This window comes from Phyllostomus hastatus, unplaced genomic scaffold, assembly GCF_019186645.2.
Source record: "Phyllostomus hastatus isolate PE091 unplaced genomic scaffold, TTU_PhHast_1.1 phas_contig_98, whole genome shotgun sequence".
In the NCBI taxonomy this organism is placed as follows: domain Eukaryota; kingdom Metazoa; phylum Chordata; class Mammalia; order Chiroptera; family Phyllostomidae; genus Phyllostomus; species Phyllostomus hastatus.
This window is the reverse complement of record NW_025333999.1, coordinates 6,765,227-6,792,896: the sequence shown is the minus strand read 5'-3', so window position 1 is coordinate 6,792,896 and position 27,670 is coordinate 6,765,227. Positions and strand designations below refer to the sequence as shown.

Sequence of the window (27,670 nt, the reverse complement as noted above, 5' to 3'; positions counted from 1 at the left end):
GCCCACTACAGACATGAAACACACCGAAACTTGCACTCAAGACCCACACAGAGGCACCCTCAAACGGCTCACCACACATCCCTGGGCTCTGCCAGGGTGTCACACAGCCTCAAAAGGACATTAAAAAACCCAAACTTTCAGCATTAAGAATTATAGAGAACTAGAACAAGAGAGAATGCACAACCAGTTTTCAAACAAGACCACAATGGAAGTGGCAGGGCCCACCTGCTTGGCTCCAAGGACCACAGGGACCATGCACTCTGGCTCTGTGGCCTGGGTGCTCTCGTCGATTAGAATGGAGCGGAATTGCATCTTGGCGAGCCTGGGGTCTCCTGCACCCACACACGTGCAGCAGATGACATCTGCGTTCTATGGAAGAAGAGTATGTGAACATCAGAAGCATCTACAACAGTACATGTTACCAGGCCCAGAGGGGCAGGCAAGCAGGACAGGACAGGACACCACTATGGTCCCTACAGCCACAAAAACAAGCTGTCTCTCCTTGACAGTGATCACTGTCCAGGCTGCAGTGATATGGAACTTTAAGATCCTAAGCGGTGGGGCCTTACCAGAGAAAACCTCTCAGTGTAGATGGCTCAGTGCTTGAGACAGCCTCCAAGGGGCAGTGCAGAGCCAGGGGACAGGTGCTGGGCTGGGATCCACTTTTGCTTGGTTTGTCAAAAAATAGCAAACCCACTGGGGGGGGGGTGGAATGCAGATCAGGATCCCAAGCTCCCAGAAGCAGGGGGGCTGGCAGGGAGTAGAAACTACTAAAAAATCATGTCTGTGTATTCTCAGAAAGCAAATAAAGTAGGGTATCTAAGCTTTCTTCCAAAAGCAAGTAACAACCTGACTAAAAGTGCCACTGTATGCCCAGATGCCGCCCTGAGGCCCAGGCCCTCACCATGAGCAGCTCCCTTTCAGCTGTGCGCTTCAGGGCTCGGTATCGCTTCTCATCAGCAGACGACAGCTCCCCAGTCTCGTCCTTGAGCTGCTGCAGCTTCTGGAGCTCTGGCATGCTGGAAGCACGGGGTCATGTCAGTGGGCATGAAGGACTGTGTGCCAGGGCCGGAGAGGAGACCCACCCCTCTCACTTGCAGCGAGGTACCTGATGACACCCACCTATCCATGTTCCTGATCTGGTTGTGCAGGGCCAGGAATGACACCGGGGAATCGATGGCTTCACGGCTCTTAGCGCAAAGCCGAACGACTTTCAGTCCTGTCTGGTGGATCTTCTCAGTCAGCTGATCCACAGCTATGTTACTTGGAGCACAGACGAGCACAGGCCTTTGACATAAGACAAATGAACGTCTCAGTGCTCACCCAGAGGAGAGTCACAAAATGCTAAGTACCAAGGCTGTTGTGTTGAACCATGGGCAGTGCAGACAGCTCAAATTTAAAATTAAAGCTAGGGACGACACAATGCAGAAGACACTAAAAACTCAAGCCAGTCCAGAGCTTCCTGTCCCTACCCAGCTTTCACTCTACTTGTTCAAAGCACTGCTAATAAAAGACCTCCATCCTCACCCCTCCCTCCTCGTCTCACGGAGACGACTTTCCAAGTTGAGGTACATATAGCACAACACCCTGGGGTAAACCGACCAGTGCCAGCACAACTGTAGGAGCATCAGACTAGCTTGTCAAAAGCAACCAGAGGCCTGACCTAACACAAAACAATGTAAAACACAATGAGCAGATAACCTTCCCAAGATGTTCTGCAGTCAGGCCCTCGGACCCCTACCCGTTGCCCTGCCGTGCCAGGTGGTAGACAATGGTGGCTGAGGTCACAGTCTTCCCTGTTCCTGGTGGTCCCTGGATCAGGCTCAGTGGTCTCTGCAGCACAGTCTTCACGGCGTAAACCTTCAGATACAAGTGGCCGTTAAGGATGCAGATGCCCTGGGGCCCCCACACAGCAGCTCCCCGTGCCAGGCCCTGCCCACCCCCAGAATGGTGAGAACCTGAGAGTGGTTGAGGTCAGGCAGCCCCTGTGCTGTGAAGCGCTTGGGCAGCTGGCACTTGATGATCACATCCTCCACCTCATGGCCGAGCAGTTTGTGGTAGATATAGCCCGACACCGAGGTCTCATCCACAGCAAAGGTCTTCAGTGCACTCTGCATCCTGTGGGGAAATGATAGGTTGGCCACATGTTCACTGGACTGGTGGTCACCAGGTCACCACAGGAAGGGAGACTCGTAAGGAGCTGGAGGCTGAGGCGGTCGCACCTATCAAATGAGGTGGATTTCCACACAAAATCCACCTGGAAGTTATGTGTCACCTCCACAGGTGCACCCACACTGCTCCGCAGCTCAATGGCAATTTCATCACCATAATCTGCACAGCAGAGTTAAGGTTCACCTCGTCATAAACTGGCTGTATCTTTCTGAGGAGCCCTCACTCGGTTACGAGGATAGATTCTCCCTTTGCACCAAAAGGTGACAATGTAGCCAGTGAGACCCATGTTCTCACTGACAGATTCTGTCTATGGTATCCGAGTCCCCTGCAGCCAACCCCCAACAACTACCCCGTGAGCCTCTGGGTGTCACCCAGGATGCTGGGATAGATCAGTCACATCTAGAACCCATGTTCTTTTTAGCAGTGCTGCTTCTTATTCTATATAAATGGGATACCCTCAGTCTCCATGAAGAAAGAGTTCAGTGGCTTGAAACAAACTTAACTCAAGGGGGCCCCAACAGCCATGGCCACACCCCCGACCAGAGGCCCCAGAGCTGGTTTCCCCAGTGGCCCCCACACAGGTCTCCTACGTTAGCTGTTCTTCACACAAAGGATACTATCAGGGACCTTGATGACGTGGCCGATCCCTTTCCACAGGGGAGCCAGATCCCCTTTGTACCGCAGGCATATCTCATCCCCCTGCATGAGCCGCATGTCTTCCAGGAAAAAGACAGCAAGAAAGTTAGCGTTTTCAACATGTGCCTAGGCCACCACCATGAAGAGTTTAAATTAAGGGTCACTTTACAAGGGCACAACTAGGAATTTTATGCTACTTATAGTCACAAATATTTTAAAACTTAAAATCACCTCTTAACCAAATTATGACTAAATCCTCATTACCAGAGTCAGTCTTGGGTAAAGTGAAGTAGGCGATTCTCTTCTTGTTAAGGCCCAGGTCCCACCTGACCGTGATGTTATCTTGAGTCTGAGCACATGAAAAATAAGAGCCCTGTTAGCCTGTGACACAGACATGGCCTGGACTCCTGTGTCTGGGCTTCCACAGGCATGTGCCCTAAGGCAACTTCGTGAGCCTTGATGCTGGTGTGCAGCAAGTAGCACCCAGCAGCCTGAAACACCAACAAGGGCACCGCTGGGAGAGAAGACATTAGGATCCCCAGAACCCCCACAAAACAGCCAGGAACCTCCACATGACGTCTGCTCTCAGAAGTCCTCAGAGGGAGAGAAAGGAAGCTGAAGGCTGAGGACACGGCCCAGGAGCTCCAGGGCTCTGGCTCCCTAGACGTGCTCTTCCTGGGACCAGCACAAGGAGTGCCCGCCATGGCTCCAAAGGCTGCAAACCCAACTGTGAAGGACTTTTGTTAGATTTATATCAGCTAACACTCAGGCTGGTGTCTAGCTCTAAGTGACGAGGCATCTGCCCTCGATCCACAGCTCCGTCTCTAGTCATGACAGCATCGGCAGCCTGCAGGGAAAACTACCCTCCCTGTAGCTCAGGAAAGATGTGTTAAAACAACCACATCCTCCTGCACACACCACGTCACCTGGGACTCTTTCAACTTCTTGTCATAGTCAGCCTCCAGCTTGACCAGAGGCCCGAATATGTTCTGGTACTGGTAGGCATCCTCATACCGCAGGAGGACATGCTGCGGTTCCTCGTCCACCCCCGGCTTCTCCAGATCCTCCAAGGTAGCAGAAGGATTCTCCTAGAAGACAAGAACCACACCGAGTTCACCCCTGGTTTCACCTGTGTATGAAATGGACTATATTCAAGCTCACCAGTCACCACAAGGACGGGGGCACACCCATCAATTCTCAGAACGAGCTGATGTTGGGCTGACGCCAAGAAAGAGCCAGCAGTCCGTGGTGTCAACCCTACGGGAGAGCCCTCACATCAGGAAGTTTATGTGGCACAGGGCAGCTGGAGGCCTGCCGAGGCCATGCTCATGCCTTAGCTGCTGCTCTAACAACCCCTAACAAGGTTAAACCAATAGTCTAAGTCTTGACAAGTCTTGGTGGTCGCACTCCAGGTACAGAACTAACACGCCCACACCATCAAATGGCTGCGCCCTTCACAATCACCTGGCCCTGCACTGGAAGGGACGGCACTTCTTCCAGGCTGCCAGAAAGACCACCAGTTCCTCTGGCTGTGTAAACAGAGGGCGAGACGAGACCCACCTCCCCATTTCCTCCTGGTCCTTCACTACACCAATATGGCTTTGTGCTCTTTCCTGGCAGGGACAGAACGGTAAGTGGGCTGCTGAAATATGAAAAAATTGTGGCAACCTGAAAATGGAAGTGAAAAGGCACCTTGCTAGACAATGTCTGGAAACTATTTTAATTTGCACCTGAAGTAAAGACAAATTCACATTTAAGATTTCTGGTCACACCGGTGCCTAATTAAAATTTCTAGCCTTGTTATTAAAACTGCACAGTAATACAGTTTTACTAGAGAGAAGGGCTTTCCCAGAGAAGTGGGTATGCATGTAGAGCAGGTGCCCAACCACACAACCGGGGGCTCCTCTCTCCTTCAGTCGCTGCGCTGCACATCTCTAACCTTTGGGACCCTGATCCCTTTCCCACTGCACTCACCCTTGGCCTGGTATCGCCCTGGCTCAGACACATCAAAGGCCCAGCAAGGTTTTAAAATGCACTCACCATCCTATCTATGCAGGCCCTGTCTCCTCCATACACGTCCACCCACAGCTGTCCAGGGCCAGCTCCTGTCAGAACTCCTCCAGGAAGAGACTGCCGAATCTCCCAGAAGTTCCTTCCAGACTCTCTTGTTTATGAAGATAGCTCCCCAACCCCCACCCCCCCGAGGTCTACAGAAATCTAGTGCTGAGGCAGATTGCATTCTCAGCAGGCCTCACCTTCCACAGCTCCTCAAGCTTGTTGATCTGCTGGGCAGTAATCTGCCGGGCCCGCAGCTGCTCCTGCTCTGAAGGGATCTTGACCAGCCAGGACAGGAAGCAGCGATCCTGGATCAGGGGCTGCCACTGCGAGCTGTCCCAGTTGATGTCCTTGAGGCTGCTCTGACTGGCACAGGGCTGCCTATAGAAGCCCCGAGGGCAGGAGAGCCCAGGTAAGGATGACCTCTGCCCCAAGACTTACCTTTCACCCCAAGGTGCCAGTCTCTACCTTTTATTATGTGATCACATTACCTTTATATTGTTAGTAATAAATTGGATTTCCCCACACACTTGAGCTCTGAACTCTTAAAATTCAGAACAGACTTTGGTTTTACAGAATGTTTTTATGATTTAACCAGAACATACCCCCAGAGTCACTTGACATTCCCAGCTCTCCAACAAACTCCAACCCCCTAACATCCTCACACCTAGCCGGTCAGCAGAAAGCACTGAGACAGAGCCAGCCCCCAGAGAAATTGGGGCGCCCTCACCTGCACAACAGCACCACCACAGAGTCAGCCTTGGCGGGGATGAAGCCGAGGAGGAAGACGTTGCGGCAGCCACAGTTGTAACACTCCAGGACCGTCTCCCCAAGGGGCCCATCCTTGTGCAGAGTCACCTCTTTGCATTTTGCCCTCACAAGGTGATTTACAATGTGGCTTAAATCAGGAAATGATAAATAGTTAACACCCAAAGTTTGGCTTTTCACCACTTCCAGTTCTCCAGCCCCTGTTAAAAGTTCCGGTACCATTCACGGTCCATTAGCAGAGGCGGTCACACCTCATCCATCTGGCATCCCCAGAGAGCAGCCCGCCCCTGAACCGGCTCCCCACTGAGTGCAAAACTCAACCCTCCTTGAACCACTGTTAAGGAAAATTTTCCTAACACGTTTCACATAGTTTCTACTTTTTTTCTCTTTCAGTTCCTGCTTTCTTAAATCCAACTTATTGGGCCTCACTGGATCTACAGCTGGGGCCCCAGCTGCTGCCCCTTTCCCAGCTCCTCTTGCTCCTTGTAGCCTCTCTGTTGCTTCTTTCAAAGTCACTTCTTGTGGCCCCTGTGCCGGCTGCCAGGAGCAATGCTCCTCTTAATTTGCTGCAGGCCAGGAAACTTGATAAGTACTCGTATTAGAAACCTGAGGACAGTAAAAAATATCGAATGGGGGGTTCAGGGCTACTCTCAGGAAGCACAAGGGCCCAATGAAATCCTCTGAAACCCCGCTGTCTTGGCATGGCCTGGACCATGCTGTCGTTCTCATTTCCAGGCTATATAGCTCACCAAAACCCAGGTCTATGCCAAGCCGGCCTCGTTGGGGGCCCATGGGTGGTACAAGCCCTGCCTCAGGCTCTCTGCAGCCTGGCTATGGGTTTGTGCAACACTCCTTACAGCAGCCCTCCCTTCACACCAGGAAACCTCTCCTGTCATAAGCTTAAGCTCCAATGCCAATATTCTCTGGCCCCCATCATCAGATCTTCTAACCAACAATCACAGCTCTCGGCAACCCCCAAAGTCGCCCACTCCTCTCTGAAGCCACCGCTGCTGGCCATGTTACCAGAACCAGTGGTTTCCTCTTGTACTTTCTGTGCTCACCTCACCCAACTACACTGACAACAGGCTGCCCATCAGCTTTCATTTGAGCCTTGCGAAACGCATGTGATGCTGGTTAACTGAGCCTTCCCTGACTTCCCAGATCTTGGCTCTGCTGACCAGAAGCTGGAGTTGTTTAATTGCTTTTCCTGCAGAAGAACTAATGCAAACATGGTGACAGTTAAACTGCCCAGAACACTGAAAACGGGACATGAATCTCTTTTGGTCACCCTGAAGACGCTTTTTCTTTAGAGACTTTTAAAAACATCAGCCTCCTTTCTTGCCTTGCTCAGAACCCCACAATTCACATCCTAACTGAGATGACCCAGGATCTGATCACTCTGTGTCCTGAGGCAACATGATGTTGCACAGGAAGGGTGGGTGGGGACTCTGTGCACACAAACCCGCCTGCGGATTGTTGTCACTTTACTGCTCCAAACATGTACCTCAGAGGTGCTGCTTCCTTGCTTCCTTCCAAAAACTGGAGCCCTTTGCCACTGGGACTATGTTCTGCTTCTTGTAGCAGTGGAGTTAAGTCAGAGGTGGGGGCCAAGGAATTCCAGCATCTGAGCTAGATGGATGTACTCTCTCTAGAACCCAAACACTACTCACACCCCAACGCCAAGCACAAGCACAGGCACAGGCACAAGCATGGGCCCAGTCACAACTGCCGCTGATCAAGAGGGAGCCCAGAGCCATCACTGGTCGGAACTTGATTTAAGCTGAGGATTCAGGATCTGGTCGTGTTAGCCTCTGAACTACTCGATGAGCTCAGGACTGAGGCAGCCTTCTCAGGAAGCAGCTCCCATGGATGATGCCCATTACTGCCTTGGGTTCATTGTCCCTGGGCACCCAGTAATGAAGATGAATGGGTGTGCCAGGAGCTCATCTTGCAGAAAAATATAAATAAAAGCTGGAACAAGAATTAAGCCAACTATGTTGGTATAATAAAAAGAACCAGAGAATAAATCAAGGGTAAATACATTAAGGCATTCACACACCACCATCTGTTTCAAGTTAAACCCGTCACAGAGGAGGAAAAAACCCAGGTTTGTTAGCGTGATTTTATATTGTGCTTCACTTCAGCATTTCCATAATTTACACACAAATCTGAACACAGCCTGATTAAAGACACATGCGCAGCCTGATACCTACCTGCCAGAAGTATTTCCACGCCCATTACAGAACCACTTCTTGCTGGTATTACAGTAAACCACGCAAGCAGGATCATGTATTCCGCAGTAACTAAAAAAGTCAAAACATGAACAGTTAAAGCTGGAAGGTCATTCTCTGGTTTTAATTTGGCAGAATGTAAAATTCTTTCCTCTTACAACATTTTTATGTTTTTCATTAAACACATACTCAAACCCAATGATCCTACTAACACAATTCAATCAGTTAACTGTTGAGGCTTCCTGGCCCTGTGAATGCAGGAAGGGATTGGGGTGCTGTGGAGAACCTTAGAGATACCCCAGACAGCAGTGGAGCCCCTTCCAAGTGGTGGACAAGCTCTGTGCGAGGTGCCAAGTGAGCCCAACACCCCCAGGGCTATCTAGTTACCCTCAAGGCCTTAAGTGTCAGAAATGTGACTTACAAGCAGAGAAACCAGTGTCCATGTGTAGCTCTGGGCACATGGAAGATGAGCTATGACCACACTTCATTCACACTGCGGCAGAGGGCGCCATGCTCCCAGGAACACTCAACTCAAACTGAGCAGCAGAGGGTCAGCTCAAAAGGAGAACATTAGGCGAGTCCACCCACCCCCAACCCCTAAGCCTCGTTCTTTTCTGCAAGTTAACACATCAAAAACAGAAACACTGGCTGTCAACAGAATTCAGTACGTGTGTGAAGCCAAGACTCAGTCTCAGACCAGAATGTGCTTAGACCAAGAGCCTCCCCTGCCACAACACCCCACACACGGGGACAGCCAGGAGGGCCAGGGGTTGTACACTTTAACCACATGCAGCTTCACCAGGATTGGCAACTGTGTATATGACAGGAACACTAATACATCACTCACACATATGCGAAAATATTTGTAAATGAGAGTGAACAAAGAGCTAAAATAAAGTGAAAACCTCTGTGGGTCGTGGGAGTGGTATATGGTACTCAATCCCTCAAGCAGACCCCAGAGGGGCAGCATGCCCAAGGGGCAGGCAGAGCTGAGTAGAGGCCCAGGCCCAAAGCGGCCCCAAATGGCTGAGTGCCCTAAGCAAGATCATTTCACCTCTTTCGGTCTCAACTTCCTCTTGTGCGTGTAACAAAAAAGCAAGATTAAGTCCAAACATAAGGGATAGGTCCTGCCCTAGATGAGAATTCCAAATTTGGTCAACATGCAGGTCTACCCACTGACTATTTACTTCCAACTTTTAAGAATCTTGAACACATCAGAGGCAGACACTTTCAAGAATCTGACAGTAATCTCTCTCTAAGAGAAATCTTAGTGGCTCTATTTACCCTATAGACCCAAATGTTCACCCAATGAAAAGAGTTCTGATCAGTGTGTGGGAGATACCAGAAACACCCCCAGGCCCTGAAAGCAGAGAAGGGAACCTTTCCCTACCTGGTGAAACAATCAGGTGACAGAGGGTGCTGAGCCCATCCTCTTGCCCAATGACGTGTATACCACAGGCCAGAGCAACCTCCTTATTATCAAGCATTCAAGTCCCTGGTCTTGGAGTGGTCTCTGTGAAGCCAGCAGACACACTTGAAATGCAGAGGCCCTGGGACACCACTGCTGTTGGCGCTCACCTGCAGGCATGTACCGGTAGGTCCTTTGTGTAATAGGTATCCTCTTCATCCTCTTCGAAGTTCAACTCGGCCAGCAACTGGCTAGTCTTGGCCACGCTGTCATCCACGGCCCCATTCTGCAGGATGCCCTCAGGTCCTCCAACCTACCGCAGAATAGCAGCATCACCAGGCAAGCCTCAGCCTCCAGGCCTCAAGAAAGTAGCTTCTCCCCAAGTGAGCATTCATGGCAACCCTCCTGTGAAGCACTGACCTACTTTTCACTTTGAGACAGTTCAGTGTCTTCTGCTTTTGACTTTTCACACTCTCCCCTTCCCTATCAAACCTACTCACATCAAAACAGGGCACTTGGTGGCCTTGGTCATCTGCCTTGATTCCTGAGCAGCCAGACCCAACCCCCATGAAGCCACAACTACAACCAGGATGCAGAGGAAAATGTTTCATTATTGTCACTGAAGGTCACAGGAGCAAGATAACTTTTTAGAAACAAGCAAAAGTCCCCTCTGGGGACAGCTACACAGTGTTAAGCCAGATGACATGGGATCCTACAAAGTGAATGATCCTCCCAAAGCCAAAGCCCCCAGAAATGATGGTTGTGAGCCCTGAAGATGCAGCAGAGCAGTTATCTCTTACAAACTTCTACTGCCAGCACCCTCTCCAGAAGGCAGCCCTTCTTGACCATGAATTAGAAACTGAGTGTTAGGATAACCTTCCAAATTCAGGCAATAATCTTACTAAATGTATTACCTTTTATGTTACAACAGCAAAAACACACAAACAGGTGACTTGAAGTAACTAAGCCATGAATTTCACCAGGTACTTCTGCCGAGCTCACAAGTCCATCAGGAGCACACAGACTCAGCTTCCCCAGGGGAACTGCAGTCCTAATGCCAAACCCCGGGAATCTCAGGCGGGCAGTCAAAAGTCCTGTCATCTCCTCCCAGGGGCCACAGCCCCCGCAAGGCTGGGTCAGACAACAGGAGCACTGTGTGGTAATGAAATATGGGGAGCAGTGACAGGAGCCCCAGTGCAGACACCAGCCCTGACCCTTTACAGAGCCCCTGACACCCAGAGCAGGGGTGCCAAAACCCAGATCCAGCACAGCCTGAGTCAGCAGTGCCCACTGGGGCTTCCCCTATCCACGCTCTGGTCAAATCACCTGTAGAAGCCTAAGGATAGTGATTCTCAAGAGGGGCACTCCAGGTATTTCAAAGGTACACCTGGGGTATCAGGAAGTCAGCATCCTGTTGTAGGAACACCTGTCTGCGATGGTTTCGGCCCAGATCAGAACCCCATTTCACAGTGTCAGCCACCATGTTAATATGCTTTTTTTTTTTCAGGAAGGCAACAACCAGATTAATTACATGAAGACTGTTGGTTTCGTTAGAAAAAAGTCAAAATCAACTTTTAGATTTTAATGCAAAGAAAACAATGCTATAACATCATCTTTGTGAATTCTTTATCTCCTTTATTAAAAAAAGATTGTATTTATTTAATTTTAGAGAGGGAAGGGAGGGAGAAAAAGAGAGAAACATCAATGTGGTTGCTTCTCACATACCCCCCACTGGGGACCTGACCAACAACCCAGGCATGTGCCCTGACTGGAAATCAAACCAGTGACCCTTTGGTTCACAGGCCGGTGCTCAATCCACTGAGCCACGCCACCAGGGCTTCTTATCTCCTTTAAAAAACTGTACTAAAATACACATAACATAAAATGTAGCATCTTAGCCACTTTCAAGTATACAGTTTGGAAACATTTAAATACATTCAGTGGTGTATAACCATCCCCACCATCCAGCTCCAGAACTTTCCATCTTGCCAAACTCCATCCCCATTAAACACTAACTCCTCACTGGCTGCCCCCTGGCACCCCCCATTCCATTTTCTGTCTCTATGAATTTCACTCCTCTAGGAGCCTCATATAAATGGAGTCACACAGTATCTGTCCTTTTGTGTTGGGCTTATTTCACTAAGCATAATGTTCTCAAGGTTCATCCATGTTATAGCATGTATCAGAATTTCCTTCCTATTTTTAAGGCTTAATAATAAGAGGAATAATATTCCTTTTTTAAGGCTGAATACTCCACTGTAGAAATTTACGACGTTTTGTTTACCTAGCCACGTGTCAGTGGACGCTTAGGCTGCCTCTACCTTCTGGTTGCTGTGAATCATCCTGCTATGCACACGGGCATACAAACACCTCTTAGCAACTCTGCTTTCATTTCTTTTGGATATTCACCCAAAAATAGAGTTGCTGGGTCACATGGTCATTTTATGTTTAAGTTTTTGAGGGATCACCAGACTTTTCCTCAGCAGCTGTACCATTTTTATATTCCCATCAGTGTACAAGGGTTCCAATTTCTCCACATCCTCATCAACACTTGCTATAATTTTTCTGTTAAAAATAAAAAAGCCATCCTAATGGACACAAGGTGGTATCTCATTGTGGTTTTGATTTTCATTTCTCTGATGGCTACAGATACTGAACATCTTTTCATCATGTGCTTCTTGGCCACTTGCATACCTTCTTTGGAGACATGTCTATTCAAGTCCATTGCCCATTTTTAATTTGATTAAATTTTACTGGTTACCACTTCAAAGAGTCACTTCTCCACTGACAATGCTTCTTCTGACACATGTAGTAGTGACACTGGTATGAGGCTGCCAACAGGACCAGCACTGCTGGCTCACAATGTCTCTTGGTGTGACTATACCTAGGCACATTCGTTCGGTCTTCTGAAAGTGTGTGGCCAACTTACGGCACCTGATTTCAACTCATGGCAGCAAGGGGGATATATATATCTATCTTCTATATATATAACACACACATATATATGTATACATCATGCTGCAGGGAGGGGCTGAGAAGGTGGATCAGCCTGCAGGCTACTTCTTAGGCTCAGAATAGTATTTACATTTTTAAATGATTGGACTAAATACCTAAAAATAGCCTCAATTTTGCTTCTTGTCCCATAAAGTATAGAATATTTACTATCTAGCCCTTCAATAAAATGTTTACTCACTCCTAGTCTAGGAGAATTTTTAAAGTCTCTTATCGGGTTGCATAAGCTATTATATATAAAGATCTATTCTTGGTGCAATCTGAATCTTTACTTTCCTGAATCAAAATTAGTATGTGAAGTAAAAGGAAAGTACACACTACCTGTGTCGCCCTCATCCTACCCACTCCTGCCTCACACCTCCCCTACCCTCCACAAGGGTGGCGGCAGGGGGCGGGGAGGATACAGCACCCCAGGAGCACGTTAGGTGCCTGACCAGCTGTGCCATGTACAGCCACATGGCAACCCTCTCTAAACTACACTAATCCCTCAGGCTTAGCAAGGGGTAGAAATCTAGGTCCCCTCTCAGAACTCAAGGGAGACAACGGAATACACAGATCCAAGGCCAGGGGGGCTTCCTGCACCCTCACAAAAGCTGGGGAGAAGTACAGGTCCCCTGAGGCCCAGGGGCCCTACAGCTGTCTGGCTGGGGAGTATGATGTGGTCCCCCTCATTCATGTGCCTGTGCACACACACACTCCTAGCTCCCACTAAGCCCCACCCCTGCCCAGCTATAATCTGGCCACAACACAAATTGGCCTTTATAGCTGGGTTGTTAAGTTTCTCCCTCTACTTTCTGAAAAGTTTTAAGATAACATTAACTTCAAAAATACACTTGACCTTAAGAACTGTAATTAAATGAGTTAAAGCACTAGAGAGTACCTGGCACAGTGAAGGCCCACGACCCATGTCAGGTGACACAATGGAAGGAATGCAGGGTGTGCTTGTCCTTAGCTGGCACAGGACTGAAGTCCTCCCAGGTCATCAACCCCTCATCTCAAGCCAAGACCACTGGATCCTGCTGGGCTCAAGAGGGGCAGGGCAACCCTGCATCCACAAGCACCTTAAGCCTACCTCCAGGTACCACATCACTGGGGAAATAGTTTCCTCTCCTTCTGTGCTCTGAACACGCTATCTGAAGTCCATCTATGAGCTGCTGAGCTGATCATGGCCTGCAGGGACTTTCTGCCGTAGAGAGTTCCACACTACCCACTACAGAACTGAGACGGTGCATATCAGAGCAGCAGGAAGAGAGGTCACTTCATTCCCACAGAGGAAAGTATGTACATGTGAAAACTACCCCTCAATGTGCTGGGAAGAACTTTTAGACCACAGCTTTTACTCCACACTTCGTAAGCATCATACCACTCAATATGAAACAGACCTTTCTGTCCCACAGTCTTTGAGTAAGCTGGTGACCCGGGGCCTTAGCACTCACTGTCCCTTGGCCTCTGCAGAGCCAGCTCCTGGTCCTTTAGGTCTGAGCCCACAGAGGACGTCCCAAGTAGACTTCCCCTGACCCCATCTGAAGAAACACAGTGAGGCCACTATGCCTGTCCTGCTCCCTCCTATGACCTCGGCACCCAGAACCGATCCCACACCCCAGAAGGCCCTCATGGTGTTAGCTAAACAAATACATCTCATCCAAAACACAAAGGCTGTCAAGTGATTCATCATTTATTCTTTTATTCCCAAGGTTTAAATGTAAAAGAGGGAGTGGGAAATCACCTTTCCCTCAGGATATCTGAGGCAGAGAGGAGCTGCAGAGCCTCTGAACCCCACCTCAGGAAAAGGGTAACAGAAGGTCCAGCCTCCCCCATTTTTGAAAATGTTCCAAAATGAAATACCCACATGCCTGACACCAGGATCAACCAGCCACTCAGATGTCACTACGCCTGATCTCTCCTCCTCACTCTGCACATACACTTTTATTTTCCTGATCAAATTTACAGTCATTTTTTGTTTTACTGCACTTTGCAAATATTGTTTAAAAAAAAAACAAAAAACAAATTGAAGGCAACACCCCCACCCCCCCAGCAGCAAAACGATTACAACTCACTGAAGGCTCCAATGATGGTTGGTGGTTAGCATTATATAGCAATAAAGTATTTTTAAATTAAGGTATGTGCACTGTTTCTTTAGACATAATGCTACTGTACACTTAATACAGACTACAGTATATTATAAACATAACTTTTATACACACCGGGAAACAAAAACATTGGCATGGCTGACTTCAATGCAATGGTCTGGAACTGCATCGTCTCCAAGGTATGCCTGTACAGGCATCACGCTCAAAACAACACTGATATAATACTGCTATCCAATACGCTCAGGCACATTTCCCCAGTGTCCTAATGTCCTTTATGGTTGTTTAAATTCAAGACCTGGTGAACGAACACACATTGTTGGTGATGTCTCTTAGCCCCCTCTAACCTATTAGTTTTAACCACATGACACTGAGAGTTGACCATTTTGGATTTACAAAGGTATGGTCCCACCCAACAGAGAGTTGGGTTCTAAATAAAAGGTACCTGTCCTCCTCCCCCTTACAGTGGACCTTTGGTCTCAACAGGCTGAGTCCACCCCTGCAGTTCATGTACATGCTCTATGGATCCTGGACATGTCCCCAACCACCTTGGGCTGCCCCTGACTGCCCAGCTCTCAAAGGAGCCTGAGACCGAGGGGAAACCTACCTAACACCTGCAGGAAGCAGCAGCCGGGGTGTGTCCAGAAGGCGGGACACCTCACAGGACAATGATCCAACTGGAACCCAGTTCAGTGGCATAAATAGAAGGGGGAAGGGCTTCCCTGGGGAGCAGGACAGGTAAACATGACAATCACATTAACCTTGGACCTCAAAGAGGTCTTGATCAAGCAAATGCAACACTTTCTGACTAACGAAGAATTTGGGGAGAAAGGAAGCCCCATGGTATTAGATGGTCCTGAAATATTGTTGGCCCTATTGACCTGACAACAGCAGTACAGTGATGAAGGAAAGGTGCCCTTATGTTTCTAGAAATGCAGATTAAATACTGTAGGTCAATGGTTTGATATGGCTAATTCTTACGGAACAACTTTAGAAGGCAGGTGAAGTGACACTTTAAAACACTTCAGTGAAGAAAAACAAAAAAGGGGAGAGAAAAATCTTCACCACTGTCAAAACAAGGCAATGGATGACAGGGTTTTAACTCTCACTACTCACACATGAGAATCTATAGTAAACATTTTCACATGATACAGATGGCCACCTGGAACCCACAGAAGCTCCATCAAATGCCTCTCACCTAAGGTGAGGAGAGCCACCTCTCCAGGCTGTCATCCCTTTCAGCTGAGCTCTGCAAAGAGTTGAAGTAGACAGGCAGGTGCCATCTTCAGTGGTGACAAAGGGCTCAGCAGGCAGCCTACATCTGCTCTGTCTAGAAGCCTCCTGGGAACAGTCCACAGGGATCCTGAGAGGCCTGGCTCAGTCATCCAGCCTGCAAGCTGCTACTGGACCAACACTGGACCATGTAAAAAGGAACAGGACCCTCTGCCAGCCACAGGTCCACCCCGCCTCCCATGCTTATCACAGGAAGCAGCATGGGAAAGCTCCAGAAAAACGCTTCGGTAAGAAGAGTTCACGGACCCCCTAAGACCTGGAGACACGGCTGGACTCACCTCTCCCCCTCTGCACCTTCCAAGGCCACATTGCTCTGTGACCCACTGAACACAGCTGGGCATCATGGCTCTGTTCTGCAGGACTGCCCGGCACCACCACAAGAGCAACCCGCCACAGTGATCACCACAGCTGCCAAGAATCTGAACTCTTCGACCTTCACACTCATCACTCTGCTAGAGCCACTCCCTTTTCAGTAAGGACCTTGCCCCTCTCAGGCCTTAAAGGGTATGCTGATGAGCAATGCCCCCATTAGACCTCCAATCCAAAGGAAGCCCTGCCTCAGCTATGGATCCTGGGCCCTGATGAAAACCACAGACAGGGTCCTGGCTGGTGTGGCTCAGTTGGTTAGAGCATTGTCTCGTGGTGGGTTCCATTCCCAGTCAGGGCACACACCTGGGTTGTGGGTTCAATACCCGGTCCAGGGTTGTGAGAGAGGCAATCAATTAACATTTCTGTCCCTCCCTTTCTCTTCCTCTAAAGGCAATTGGGGGGATGGCAGAAACTCATGTCTGCTCCAGACATTAACTCCTTGTGAGGACTTGGGAGCAATGGGGCGTCAAGTGCAGGACAAGCAGGTGCCCTGAAGGAGTGACCACTGTGGCAGCCTGGTACCATGGTAATTTATATATTCACTTGAATGCACGCAGGCACACATCCAACCACAGCACCCTCTGTCTGAACTCTTCTTCTGGCCTATGCCACAACCTGCTGGGTCTCCAGCCATCTGTTGAAGAGCCCTTCCTCTGAAGTGAAGTCAGGGTACTCCTCAAAAGCTCTGCGAGGCTTCAGATCCAGCCCAAACCCTTTGACATGGCATATCAGACCCTGCCCACACCCACTCTACCCTCCAAGCCCCCACCCCCCACCCCCACGTCCAGCGGGCACAAGTTCCTGAACCACTACAAAGTCTCTCCCTTTGCAGGACAGACCACTCCCTCTTCTGGGCCCTCACCATCCTTAAGACCAACTGCAGTCTAGGCAGCACCCGTCGTTTCTAACAAAGCAGCTACAGTTGGCAAAAGACTCACTGCTTGTGCATGAAGAGGGCAGAGCAAGCAGAACTGCTGAGAGCGCAGGAGTCAGGGACCAGGCTGAAGAGGCTAGCCTGCACTTCTGTACCCTGTATAGAGGGGACAGAAGTAAATGGGGACCGACCCGTGAGGGCTCCCAGGCCTCACCTCCTGCCTCTGAACCCCAGTTCAGGGTCTAGCACATCTTCTCAATGTATGACCAGGAGTGACGGGGCAGAGGTCACCCAATCTCCCTATGTTACAGCTGTTGACCAAAGACTACAAAGATTAGCAAGAGCAAAATTGAAAGAGGAAAGAAAAGGTGGCATGATGGAGAAATCAAAGGCAGCAAGTGACTAGGCCAGACACTTGCCAGACAGGTCAGACAGCCCTGCAAAGTTACTAGAAAAACACTGACTTGCACACTTACAAACGAAAGGGCTCTGCAGTATGTGATCATACCTTAATGAAGCTGCTGGGAAGATGTCTCTTTCTGGTATTTGGGAGCTGAACTAAGAGACAACTTCAGTTTTTATTTAGTTAATATTGGTTTGCACTGGCATTAATTTTCCCCTGAATCTTCCTAAATCTGGGTAAAGAAATGGGTAAGTTGAGTAAAAAGTCATTTCACTTATTCACCATTAACTGACACAAAACCTCCCTTTGTTCTAATTGCTGGACGAGTCCTCACCATTTGGGAACAAACCTGGGAAACCCAACAAGGGGAAAATGATAGATGAACACTTGCCAGAGCTCCCCTGCAAGGTTACCAGTGTCTTATCTCTGATTTTCTCAAGGCACGCTTATACCACAGCTGAACTGCACAGTCACAAAAGCAGATGAAAAAAGCCCCCCCTCCAATTTTAAACTCACCATTTTTAGGAACCTCTGGACTGTACCAAACTTACTCCTCCTCATCATAAGCTATGGGCCAGCTATCAGAAGAGAATCTGTTTCCCTGATGGTCCAGGATATGTCGGGATAGCATTCCACAAATTCTGAAGGCAGCAGGAGTATGGTTTTGAAGACTAGGTAACAACTCTATCCAAGTATTTTCCCACTTGAAAAGGAAAAAGCAGCCCAAGTTTGGGTACTCAGGGGTATAACTGAAAAAGAGCCTTTGTGTATCCAGACACCTGTTTAGTGCCACTGGGTTGTTTCTGCTCTGGGGCTCTCATGAACAAAGCTGCTGTAACACTCTGAGCAGTCCCACATTTGGGCGACTGCCTTGTTTCTCTGCTGGACCACAGAGCTGTGGGTGACCATTCCACCAGCAAGGTATGAGGGTTCCAAGTGGTATTTCCAGCTTAAAAAAAAAACAACAAAAAACAGAGCCACTCAAATAAGTGGGCAGTGGTATCTCCATGTGGTTTTTACCTTACATTGAGATACAACCTATGTAATATATGGCATATGTTTAAAGTGCGTAATTTTATACACTTTACACACGTCAAGGTATGTAAACACTCACAATCAGACAATGAACAGACTCACCACCCCCAAATCCCCCAGTACCCTATGTCATCCCTCCCTCCTTTCTTTCCTCCCCTCCCCCCAAACACAGACCTGCTTTCTGCTACTCAGAGTTAGCCAGCATTTTTGGAGCTTTGTGTGAATGGTATCAGAGAGTATATACAGATGGTTCCTGACATGATTCTTCTGTGAGAAAGCAATGCACATTCAGTACAAACTTCTGATCTTTTCCTGGGCTTGTGAAATCTGGTACTATACTCACTTGTAGGGCAGGACAGCAGCAGCGAGACGATTTCCCCAATTACAGGCTAATGTTAAGTGTTCTGAGCCCTAAGGTAGGCTAGACTAAGCTATGACATTAACTAGTTTAGGTGTATTAAATGCACTTTTGAATATTTTCAGCTTACGATACGTTTATCTGGATGTGACCTCACTGTAAGTCAAGGAGCATCTTTTCTTTTGTCAAAGTGCTTCTTTCACTCAGTGTAATTACTGGGGCATGCAGCCACACTGTTGTATGTATCAACTGTTCACTGCATTTTTTTTAGTTGGGTAGTATTCCTAACTCTTAGATTTTCACCCTAATTCCAATCTTGGGAGGAGACATAATTGTAGCAACAGTCAAGAAGAAATATTCCCACTATACAGACCAGAAGGGTTCCAACACCAGCTGTTAGGCAAAGGACTTCTGAAATTACTGTTCCCAGTCCTTTGGGGGTGAGGGAAAACCCAGGAAAGGGTCAGCTGCTCAAATGAAAACTGTCTAAGAATACTTGGCAGGACTATGTCAGCACTCTTCACCCCAGGATCTCCAGGCATTTGATAAATATCAGTTTCATTTCATAAACAAGAAAATGAGTGTTACCTGAACCAACTCAAGAGGACTCACTCCTAACTGCTGTTCTCCCATCCTGGCCAGGACAGATGTTCTGCCTCTAGACAAACTTGAAGGTAAAAACCAACTGTGCAAAACCGGCAGTCGGGACTTATATCAAAAGTGGCTGCACACTGAAAGACAGCCTGGCAGCTCCTGAAAGTGTTATGCAGTTACCACATGACCAGCAATTTCACTGAAGACATACATCCACAAAGAACCTTATACACCAATGTTCACAGCAGCACTGTTCATAATAAGTAAAAGTGGAAACAACCCAAATGTTCACCAACAGACATGTGGATACACAAACTGTGGTCGGTCCACACATAAGTGGCTGCACAGCACTTACACTTTTACAACCACTCATCCACTAAGATCAAATCAAAAGGCATTCAGAATGGGAGGTTTTCTCAGTCTCTCTGGAAGCCCATCATATAGCTGGTTACACAGACAGCTCCTGAAGACAAACAACAGTCTTCTCAAATACTGTAGGCAGCCAATGCCACCAAGTGGCAGAGGAGATAACCAACTTTTTTCCACTTTCTGAGTCTATTCAGACTTTCCTGCCCCCAAATTCAGGGCCTCCTCTTGTGACACAAAGGATATTATTCCCCTCCCACATACACAAATCAAAAGTTAGGCGACAGCCCTGCCTGGTGTGGCTCAATGGGTTGGGTGTCATCCCACAAACAGAAGGGTCACTAGTTCAATTCCCAGACAGAGCACATGCCTGGGTTGCGGGCTGGGTCCCTGGGTGGAGGTGTGCAAGAGGCAGCCCATTAATGTTTCTCTCCCTTTCTTTCTAGCTCCCTCCCCCTCTCTCTAAAAATAAATCAGATCTTAAAAAAAAATAAGGCTACAAGTGGGTAGGTCATCAAGGTTAATTAAAATTAAGAAAGGACAGTTCCTTTTGATATCCTCAGAACTCAAGTGAGCTCAGCTGCAATGCTTACCTCCGGTGGAGAGGTTTTTCTGTTGTTGTTTTTTAACATATTTTATTGATTATGCTATTATAGTTGTCCCATTTCCCCCCCTTCACTCCCCTTTGTGGAGAGTTTTAATACTTCTATTTTGTACAGCTCAGTGTTCAGGTGCAGGGAAATAAATCGATTATTTCAACTGAAGGACATGCCTTCAATTAATTGAAAACACAAGGAACAAAACTGGAACCAGAGCTGCCCCAGGTTTGCTATTTTGCGTTATTAGCTAGTTAAAAAGATCTGTAATAAAACTTACCTTTCACAACCCTGGGCTGCCACAGATCATGGCACACTGCTCAACCAAAAGATCTTTATCTTTGGTCTTCCAGACAGGCTGAGCACAAGTGAGAGACAGCACTCTCAGGTCCACTCATACATTAGTCCAGATTTCGTATGTTTAAAAGTAACAAAACCAAAACTGTTTTGTCCCATTTTATAGCTACGGAAACAGAGATGTCTAGAGTCTGAGACTAGAGATGTGATCACACACCTCCCACAGTTCATTCTTCTCTCCAAGCAAACTCTCCCCCTCACCTCCCTCCATCCACTACACTTACACAAAACCGAAAAACACACACATTCTTCCACACCTGTTCTCCCTGCTGTCCCACCCATCAGGCTTCTATTTTAAGAAATCTGGGATTAGAATGAGTCAAATGTATTCTGCTTCTATTAAGGGCTAAAAGAAAGTCCAAGTGGGTGGTCTACCCACAGGAGTGACTCAACCAACTAGATTCCCAATCAAAATGCAAGCCCCCACCTGCCAGAGAGGGGTGTGAGGTCACTCTGGCTGACTGCTGGGGTAGCTTCTAGCTTCCCCAGCCCTGGCACTGTGTCCTCATGCCATGGGACACCTGTGACAAGGTGAGCCTTGTACATCCTCCCTGGCTTAGAATTCAGGAAAATAAACCTGAGGGAGGCGCCAGGCAGAGGAAAAGCTGATGAATGGAATCTGAGATACAGAAGACGATGGCCACATTCCCCAGGACTCTAGCCAGCACTTTCTCTCACCTCTGAAGCCAGGACCCAGGTCCAGGAAGCGTATGCCTGATACTTCTCATAACCCAAACCCGAATTTAAAATACCCAAGTAGCTTTCGGTAAATGTTCACATCATCTAAAACAAAAGTTTCCGATGTGGCACACTCATTTATGTAAAACCACTATCACTACCCACTGGAGGAACAAACTCAAACCCAACTTTTTCAAGGCAGGCCTGTGGAGTTATGTAACACTTCGGTTTCAGCAACAGGCAATGCAAAAAGGAAAAACAAAATGCAACCTGCCTCTAAAATAGTACCAGTAGCCAGCGAGTATGGAGTGCACCACTGGAGGCAAAAATTCCTTTTCTGCTCCAGGAGCCTCCACCTTCCCCACGCCAGAGTCCCTGGGCCTGGGGAAATCTGATCCCGACGCTCGGTGGGTGTGAATGGGGGTTTGCCCAGGTGGCTGCCACCACAGGTGGGAGGAGTGGGGCAGGACTCGGGTTCAGCCGGAAGGAGGATTCGGGTAGATCTTCCCGCACCCAGATGAGGGGCAGTCGGGGACAGGTCACCCCAACCTGGGCGGAGATGGGCCTACGGCAGGTCACCTCGGACGGACTCAGAAGAGGACTTCGGGCAAATCACCTAAGACCTGGCCTGAACTAGTTCCGGACCCAGCCTTAGAGGTACTGAAGGCAGATTACCAGCAACAAATAGAGTGAGACCCGGAGCAGGTCTACCCTGAGCCCAGTAGGAGTATGGGAACCAGGACAGGTTACTCTTAATCTGACCAGTAGGGGGTCCCAAGATAGGTTACTCCGGACCCAACCGGAGTGAGGGACCCGGAACAGGTTACTCCGGGCCGGCCGGGCAGGTTAACCGGCCAGAGGGGGGAGCCGGATCAGGTCCCTGGGCGCTGAGGCCCGGCCCGTCTTCCGGCGCCGCCATGTGCCGCTCACCTGGGCATCGAGCTGTCCCGCCGCAGCGCCCGCACCCGCGCCGACCGGGACCCCCGGGCCGCCACCTCCGGGGCCACCGGGGCCTCCGGGAGGCGTCTGCGTCTGGCTGGGTAGAGTGAAGTCGGTGAACTCGAACTCGGAGCCCTGCGTGTCGGCGCCGAGAAGCTCGGCCTCCTCAGTGTCCAGGAAGGTGAGCGTCTGCGAGCTGGGCCCGTACGCCTCCACGCTCATGGTGCCGCCGCACAGGGCCCGCAGGCCGTCTCCGCGTCGCACTCGAGCCCGCCGCCGCGCTGAGGCCTAGGCCGCCGGCCTCCGGCCGCAGCCGTCACCTCGTCTGCGCCCCTGGACTGGACTGAAACGCCCACAGAGGCGCGAGCCGTGCTGCGAGCCTCGCCGCGAGCCTCGTGGTGAGCCGCCGCAGCCGCCACCTGTGAGACCCTCAGCGTCGTCGCTCCCCTCGGAGCCGCCAGCCGCTAGCAACCCCCAGCAGGAACCGCCGCCGCCGCCGCCAACGTGCGCGTGCGCGAGTCTGACGCCAGCGCGCGCGTGCGCGAGTCTGACGCCAGCGCAGGCGCGCGCGCTCCTCGCCGAGGCCTCCGGACTAGCGGGGCCGACCCGGGCCGAGGCAGGTGGCCGAGGTGGGCCTTCTAACTGCCTTGGCCTCAGCTACACCAACACGTGGCCCCGTCCCGGCTTCTGCTTCGTGGCGCCTGGGCGGCAGGCGATGCGAACATGGTGGTAGATGTTGTCCCTTGGATTAATTGAGCAAACTGAATGTTCTATATAGGTGGAACACCGTGACAAGCATATGTTCCTGATATAGTCTTTGCTCTTAAGTCAGCCAGGCAACTGCTCAGCTAGCTGCCTGCTGAGCAGTCTGGCTCCAAGGAATAGGGAAGAGTCACACACAGAAACTATGCTATTCACTGAGCTTTTATTGAATGCAGGTTCACTCAAAGTAGAACATCAATGTACATTAATATCCTAATCACCCTCTAGCAATCTAACAGAAATATAACACACACACAGCAATCAATGAGGAATAATGAACCCAAGTCCCAGAGTCTCAGCTGCAGGTCCAGGAGACCTGGATGAGAGAGTTGTCTGCGTCTTGTAAGGAAGCATCTCCGGAGCCAGGTGGGCAGCAGGGCAGACAAAGTCCCCAGTCCAACAGGGCAGAGCCTCTGGCGCCGATGCCAATGGAGATCAGTGTGTCCTGGAGTAGCACTTTGGTGTGTGAAGCTCGGCTGCCTCAGCAGTGGTCTGGAACCTGCCTCAGTTATACCTTGAAAATTGTGTACTCTGCCCTTCTGGGTCTTTTCAATAAGTGCCTTGGCACCCCTGCTGCCAAGTGTGTAATTTGCCCAGGAGCCTATCTATGGATGGTCCCACTCTGCAGACATGGCTATTCTGCAAATATCTTAGGTGTGTCTCCTTGCCAGACATATCTGCTCTGACTTAGGTAGTTTCCCTCTTGAACCAAAGTGTTATGGCTGATTGACAGTCATTTTGGTTGACATAAGTGACTCTACTTTGTTTTATATACTTTGTGCTCTCTTGATCAGATTAATGCTATTTTATTGGTTCTGCTTTCCACAAACACCCAGCTGAGGAGGCGTGGCAGGGACAGTGCACCCCCATCTCTTGGAAATGCCCCTTGGGCCTCAGTTTCTGCATCTGTAAACTGAGGGTGCCTGCACATAAGTGTTCAGTGTGCCTTTGTTGAATAGACAAATGGGGACATAACTTAGTACAGATTCTGGTGCATGGAAATTGTGTCTGCTGCTTCGGACAATAATATTCATGTATAGCAAAGCAATTGGGACCACTTGCTCTGGGGTGAAATCCACACCTGGTCGCCTATCAGCTGTGTGACTCTGTACAAGTGACTTCACCTGTCTGAGCCTCAAGTTTCCTGGAAGAGGGAAATAATCATCAGCAAGATGGGATAAAGAATAAATGAGCTACTAGTCACTCCCTTGGTATTTATAAAGCTCCACGTGGACAGGGGTTGGCTATGTTAATCACAGGGTCTTCCCTGTGTAGAGAATAATAACCACACACAGGAGGTGCTCAGTAAAAAGTTGTCCAAGTTCAACTGCTGGTTTAGGAGCCTTAATCTCCTTAAATTCTGAGGCTCAGCTTCCTTTTTAGTAGAGTGTCCTGGAGAAGCCCCAGGTTCCAATGACATGATAGCCAGGACTCCAGACCTATTACTTAGCCCTCCTTTCCCTGTCACCCCAAAACTTTCCTCTGATGGAGCCCTCTTCATAGGCTGCATTCATCGTAACTGTGATTAAATTATTGTCAGTGTGATAATTTGTCTAATGGGCACCATTTTTTGTAGAGGGTGCTGTGGGTGCCCCACCCAGAACGTTTTTACTGGCTGGTGTACTCCTACACCAGCTGCCCCAAGTATTGGCTGCTAACAGCTCATAGCCACCCCTTGTGAATTGCCCTTGATCAAACTGCCTCATCAGGGAGGGTCTGCCCGCACCCCTCGAAAACACACATATACACATACCCTAGGGAAGCCTACACTGAATGATATGGGGCCCACGAGGCTGGACCCCTTGCATCAAAATGGGATCACCCTGGTGGTTTCAAGCTCTAGAGCTACCCTTCACCCAGGCCAGACTGAGGCTTGACTCCAGCTGAGCCCACTTCCTTGCCTGATCTTTCCCTAACTTGCCTTGCTCTCTTACTCCCTCATACATTTCTCCCAAACTCATATGACCCTGAATCTCATCTCAGGCTTTGCTTCTAGAGAACCAATTCAAGCCAAGGTAAAGCCAGCTCTCTGAGGGCAGGAACTGTGTCGGTCTTGTTTGCTGCTGTGTGCCCAAGGCCTGGCACAACAGGGAGCACACAGTGCTCGACAGATATTTTACAGGACAACTCAGGAGTCTTTGCCACTGCTTGGAGAGAACAAGAAAGAGTCCTACTACCCATGTTTATAGGTTGAAGGGATGACTAAAAGGATCATCACATGTTGTCAAAATCTTCTGTTTCTCCCATGACTCTTCCCAGAAATGGTTATCATGACCAAGACTGACACTGTTATGCGCTGGATGGGAGGTAAACAGAAGTCTTTTCCAGGCTGCTGGATATGCAAACCGGTGCAGCCACTTGGAGAGGCAGTTTGGCAGTTTCTTCAAAAGTTAAACGTGGCCTGGGCTGCTTCTCACTTTTGCTCAGGCCCGTGGCCTGGCAGGATTGGCAAGTGTCACGGTCTTATTCTGCCAGGAAACTCCGAAGCCACCAACGAGATCACAAGTGGCATGATAAGCAGTACAGGTAAGCCCTGAAGGCCAACCCTTTTGGAGGCGCTTCCCATGCAGCGGGAATAGTGCTGGAAAAAGTAGGCGTTGAAGCCAAGCAGCCGAATTCTGCCGTGAGGAAGTGTGTCAGTGACCAGCTGGTCAACAATGGCAAAAAAAATCACAACCTTTGTACCCAGTGATGGTTGTTTGAATTTTATTGAGGAAAATGATGAAGTTCTGGTTGCTGAATTTGGTCACAAAGGTCATGTGTTGGTGACATTCCTGGAGTTCCCTTTAAGGTTGTCAAAGTAGCAATGTCTCTCTTTTGGCCTTTTGGAAAGGCAAGAAAGGAAAACCAAGATCATAAGTCCTGATGGTAAAAACACAATAGTAATAAATTTTCATATGTCTAAAAAAAAAGTTAAACATGGACCCACTGTAGAAGCCAGCCTTTTCCTTTTTGTTATTTACCAGAGAGAAAGCAGACCTTGTGTACAAATGCTCACAGCAGCTTTATTTGCAATTGTCCCAAACTAGAAAAAAACAGAATGTCCATCATCAGGAGAATGGATGAACACACAACAACATATTTCTCATTGATAAAAAGGGGTGAACTACTGACACTTGAAACAACACAGATGTATCTCCAAGGCATCATGATGAGTGAAAGAAGCTGGACCCAAAAAGCTACATACTGTAAAATTCCATTTATAAGCTATTCTATTGCTCGCTTCAACAGCACATACACTATAAGCTGTCTTAAAAGTGAAAACTAGCAAGTGTAAACAGACAGAAAACAGGTCAGAGGTTGTCTGGGGAGGGGCAGAAAGGAGGGATGACAAAGGCAGGAGGGAACCCATTTGGGCTGATAGCTGTGTTCACCATCTTGATAAAGGTGATGGTTCCACAGGTGTGAATGTGTGTCAAACCCATTGAATTGTACATATTAAACTGCAGTCTATGTGCAGTTTTTGGTATGTCAATCATAACTCAATAACACTTTTAAAAAGTAATGTCCATGATGGTTAGTATTATATGAAAAATGTGTGTAAGAAAAATACAGGGTGGGGCAAAAGTAGATTTACAGTTGTTCATATGGAAAAATAATACAATAATTAATAAGTAAGTACAAGAATAAACTCTGTTTTTGGTACTCACAACTATAAACCTACTTTTTTGCCACTCTGAATAATAAAGGAATTAAAAGCTGTAACTCACAGATCCTTACACACCCATGTGCACAGCAGCACTAGTGACAGTAGCCAGAAGGTGGAAACACCCCAAATGTCCATCAACTGATGAATGAGTGAAAAAATGGCCCAGCCACACAATGGAATATTATTCAGTCATGAAAAGGAGTGAGGCAGTGACACAGGCTACGACATGTATGAACCTTGAAAACACCATGCTGAGTGAAAGAAGCCAGACACTAAAAACCACAGAGTGTATTATTCCATTTATACAAAATATCCAGAACAGGCAAATCCATAGCAACAGAAGGTGGATCAGATGTTGCCAGGGGTTGGGCGGAAGGAGACGCTTAATGGACGCTGGGTTTCTGTTTGGGACAATGAGAAGTTTTGGAGGTAGACAATGGTGATAATTACACAACATTTTGTGACTGTACCTAACGCCACTACATTTCACCATCAAAATGGCAAATTTTGTTATATTTTTACCAAAATAAAAGTTTAAAAACAAAAATTCAAAGAAAAAGAAAACTATAACACATGGCTGTGTTCTAACCATGTAGGATAGGCCATTGCTGAGTTTGGGTTAACTAGAGTAGGTCTGGATTTCACATCCTCACCCTGCTATTGGTTCGCTGTGTGACCTCTCTCAAATGTCTTGGCCTCTCTGTGCCTCACCTGTGAAAAGGGATTCTAATGGTCCCAACAACCCAAAGTGTGTTATGTGAAGAGCTTAGGGCAGCACCTGGCCACCAGCCCTCACATGTCAGCTGTTTGCGAATTATCAGTCTTTTTTGCTTTGTCTACATTTTAATAATTCATTATAGAAATTAAAAAAAATACCTAAACTAAAACTTTTCAGACCACACAAAGTCCCCTCAGGCCTCCACTTCAGGTGTGTGTTTCCCTCAGCCCAGGTAGATCTCAACCAATCCTAGGCCCATCCAACTTGGTGACTGAAGCCAGCTTGAATTCACAACTCTGCCAAGGGCCGG

General features: G+C 48.5%; 1 protein-coding gene and 1 pseudogene across 2 annotated transcripts in view; one reads left to right on the top strand and one right to left on the bottom strand.

The window, feature by feature from the left end:
- The window catches only part of UPF1 (UPF1 RNA helicase and ATPase), a 34,401-nt gene extending 11,660 nt beyond the window's left edge, over positions 1-22,741 (bottom strand). The window contains exons 1-14 of one of the 2 annotated variants that reach the window (XM_045852962.1): positions 22,223-22,741; positions 9,441-9,583; positions 7,845-7,934; positions 5,594-5,761; positions 5,064-5,244; positions 3,735-3,896; positions 3,040-3,157; positions 2,790-2,888; positions 2,223-2,331; positions 1,959-2,118; positions 1,742-1,860; positions 1,123-1,287; positions 905-1,019; positions 226-369 (exon numbers count right to left, since the gene is read on the bottom strand). In XM_045852962.1, the coding sequence (XP_045708918.1) occupies positions 226-369; positions 905-1,019; positions 1,123-1,287; positions 1,742-1,860; positions 1,959-2,118; positions 2,223-2,331; positions 2,790-2,888; positions 3,040-3,157; positions 3,735-3,896; positions 5,064-5,244; positions 5,594-5,761; positions 7,845-7,934; positions 9,441-9,583; positions 22,223-22,453 (2,004 nt within the window). In that variant the 5' untranslated portion in view covers positions 22,454-22,741. The remainder of the gene's footprint in view (positions 1-225; positions 370-904; positions 1,020-1,122; positions 1,288-1,741; positions 1,861-1,958; positions 2,119-2,222; positions 2,332-2,789; positions 2,889-3,039; positions 3,158-3,734; positions 3,897-5,063; positions 5,245-5,593; positions 5,762-7,844; positions 7,935-9,440; positions 9,584-22,222) is intronic. The other variant, XM_045852963.1, reaches the window with a different exon arrangement.
- A 2,522-nt stretch (positions 22,742-25,263) lies between these two features.
- Positions 25,264-25,852, top strand: LOC123828582 (annotated as a pseudogene).
- The last annotated feature ends 1,818 nt before the right edge of the window (positions 25,853-27,670 follow it).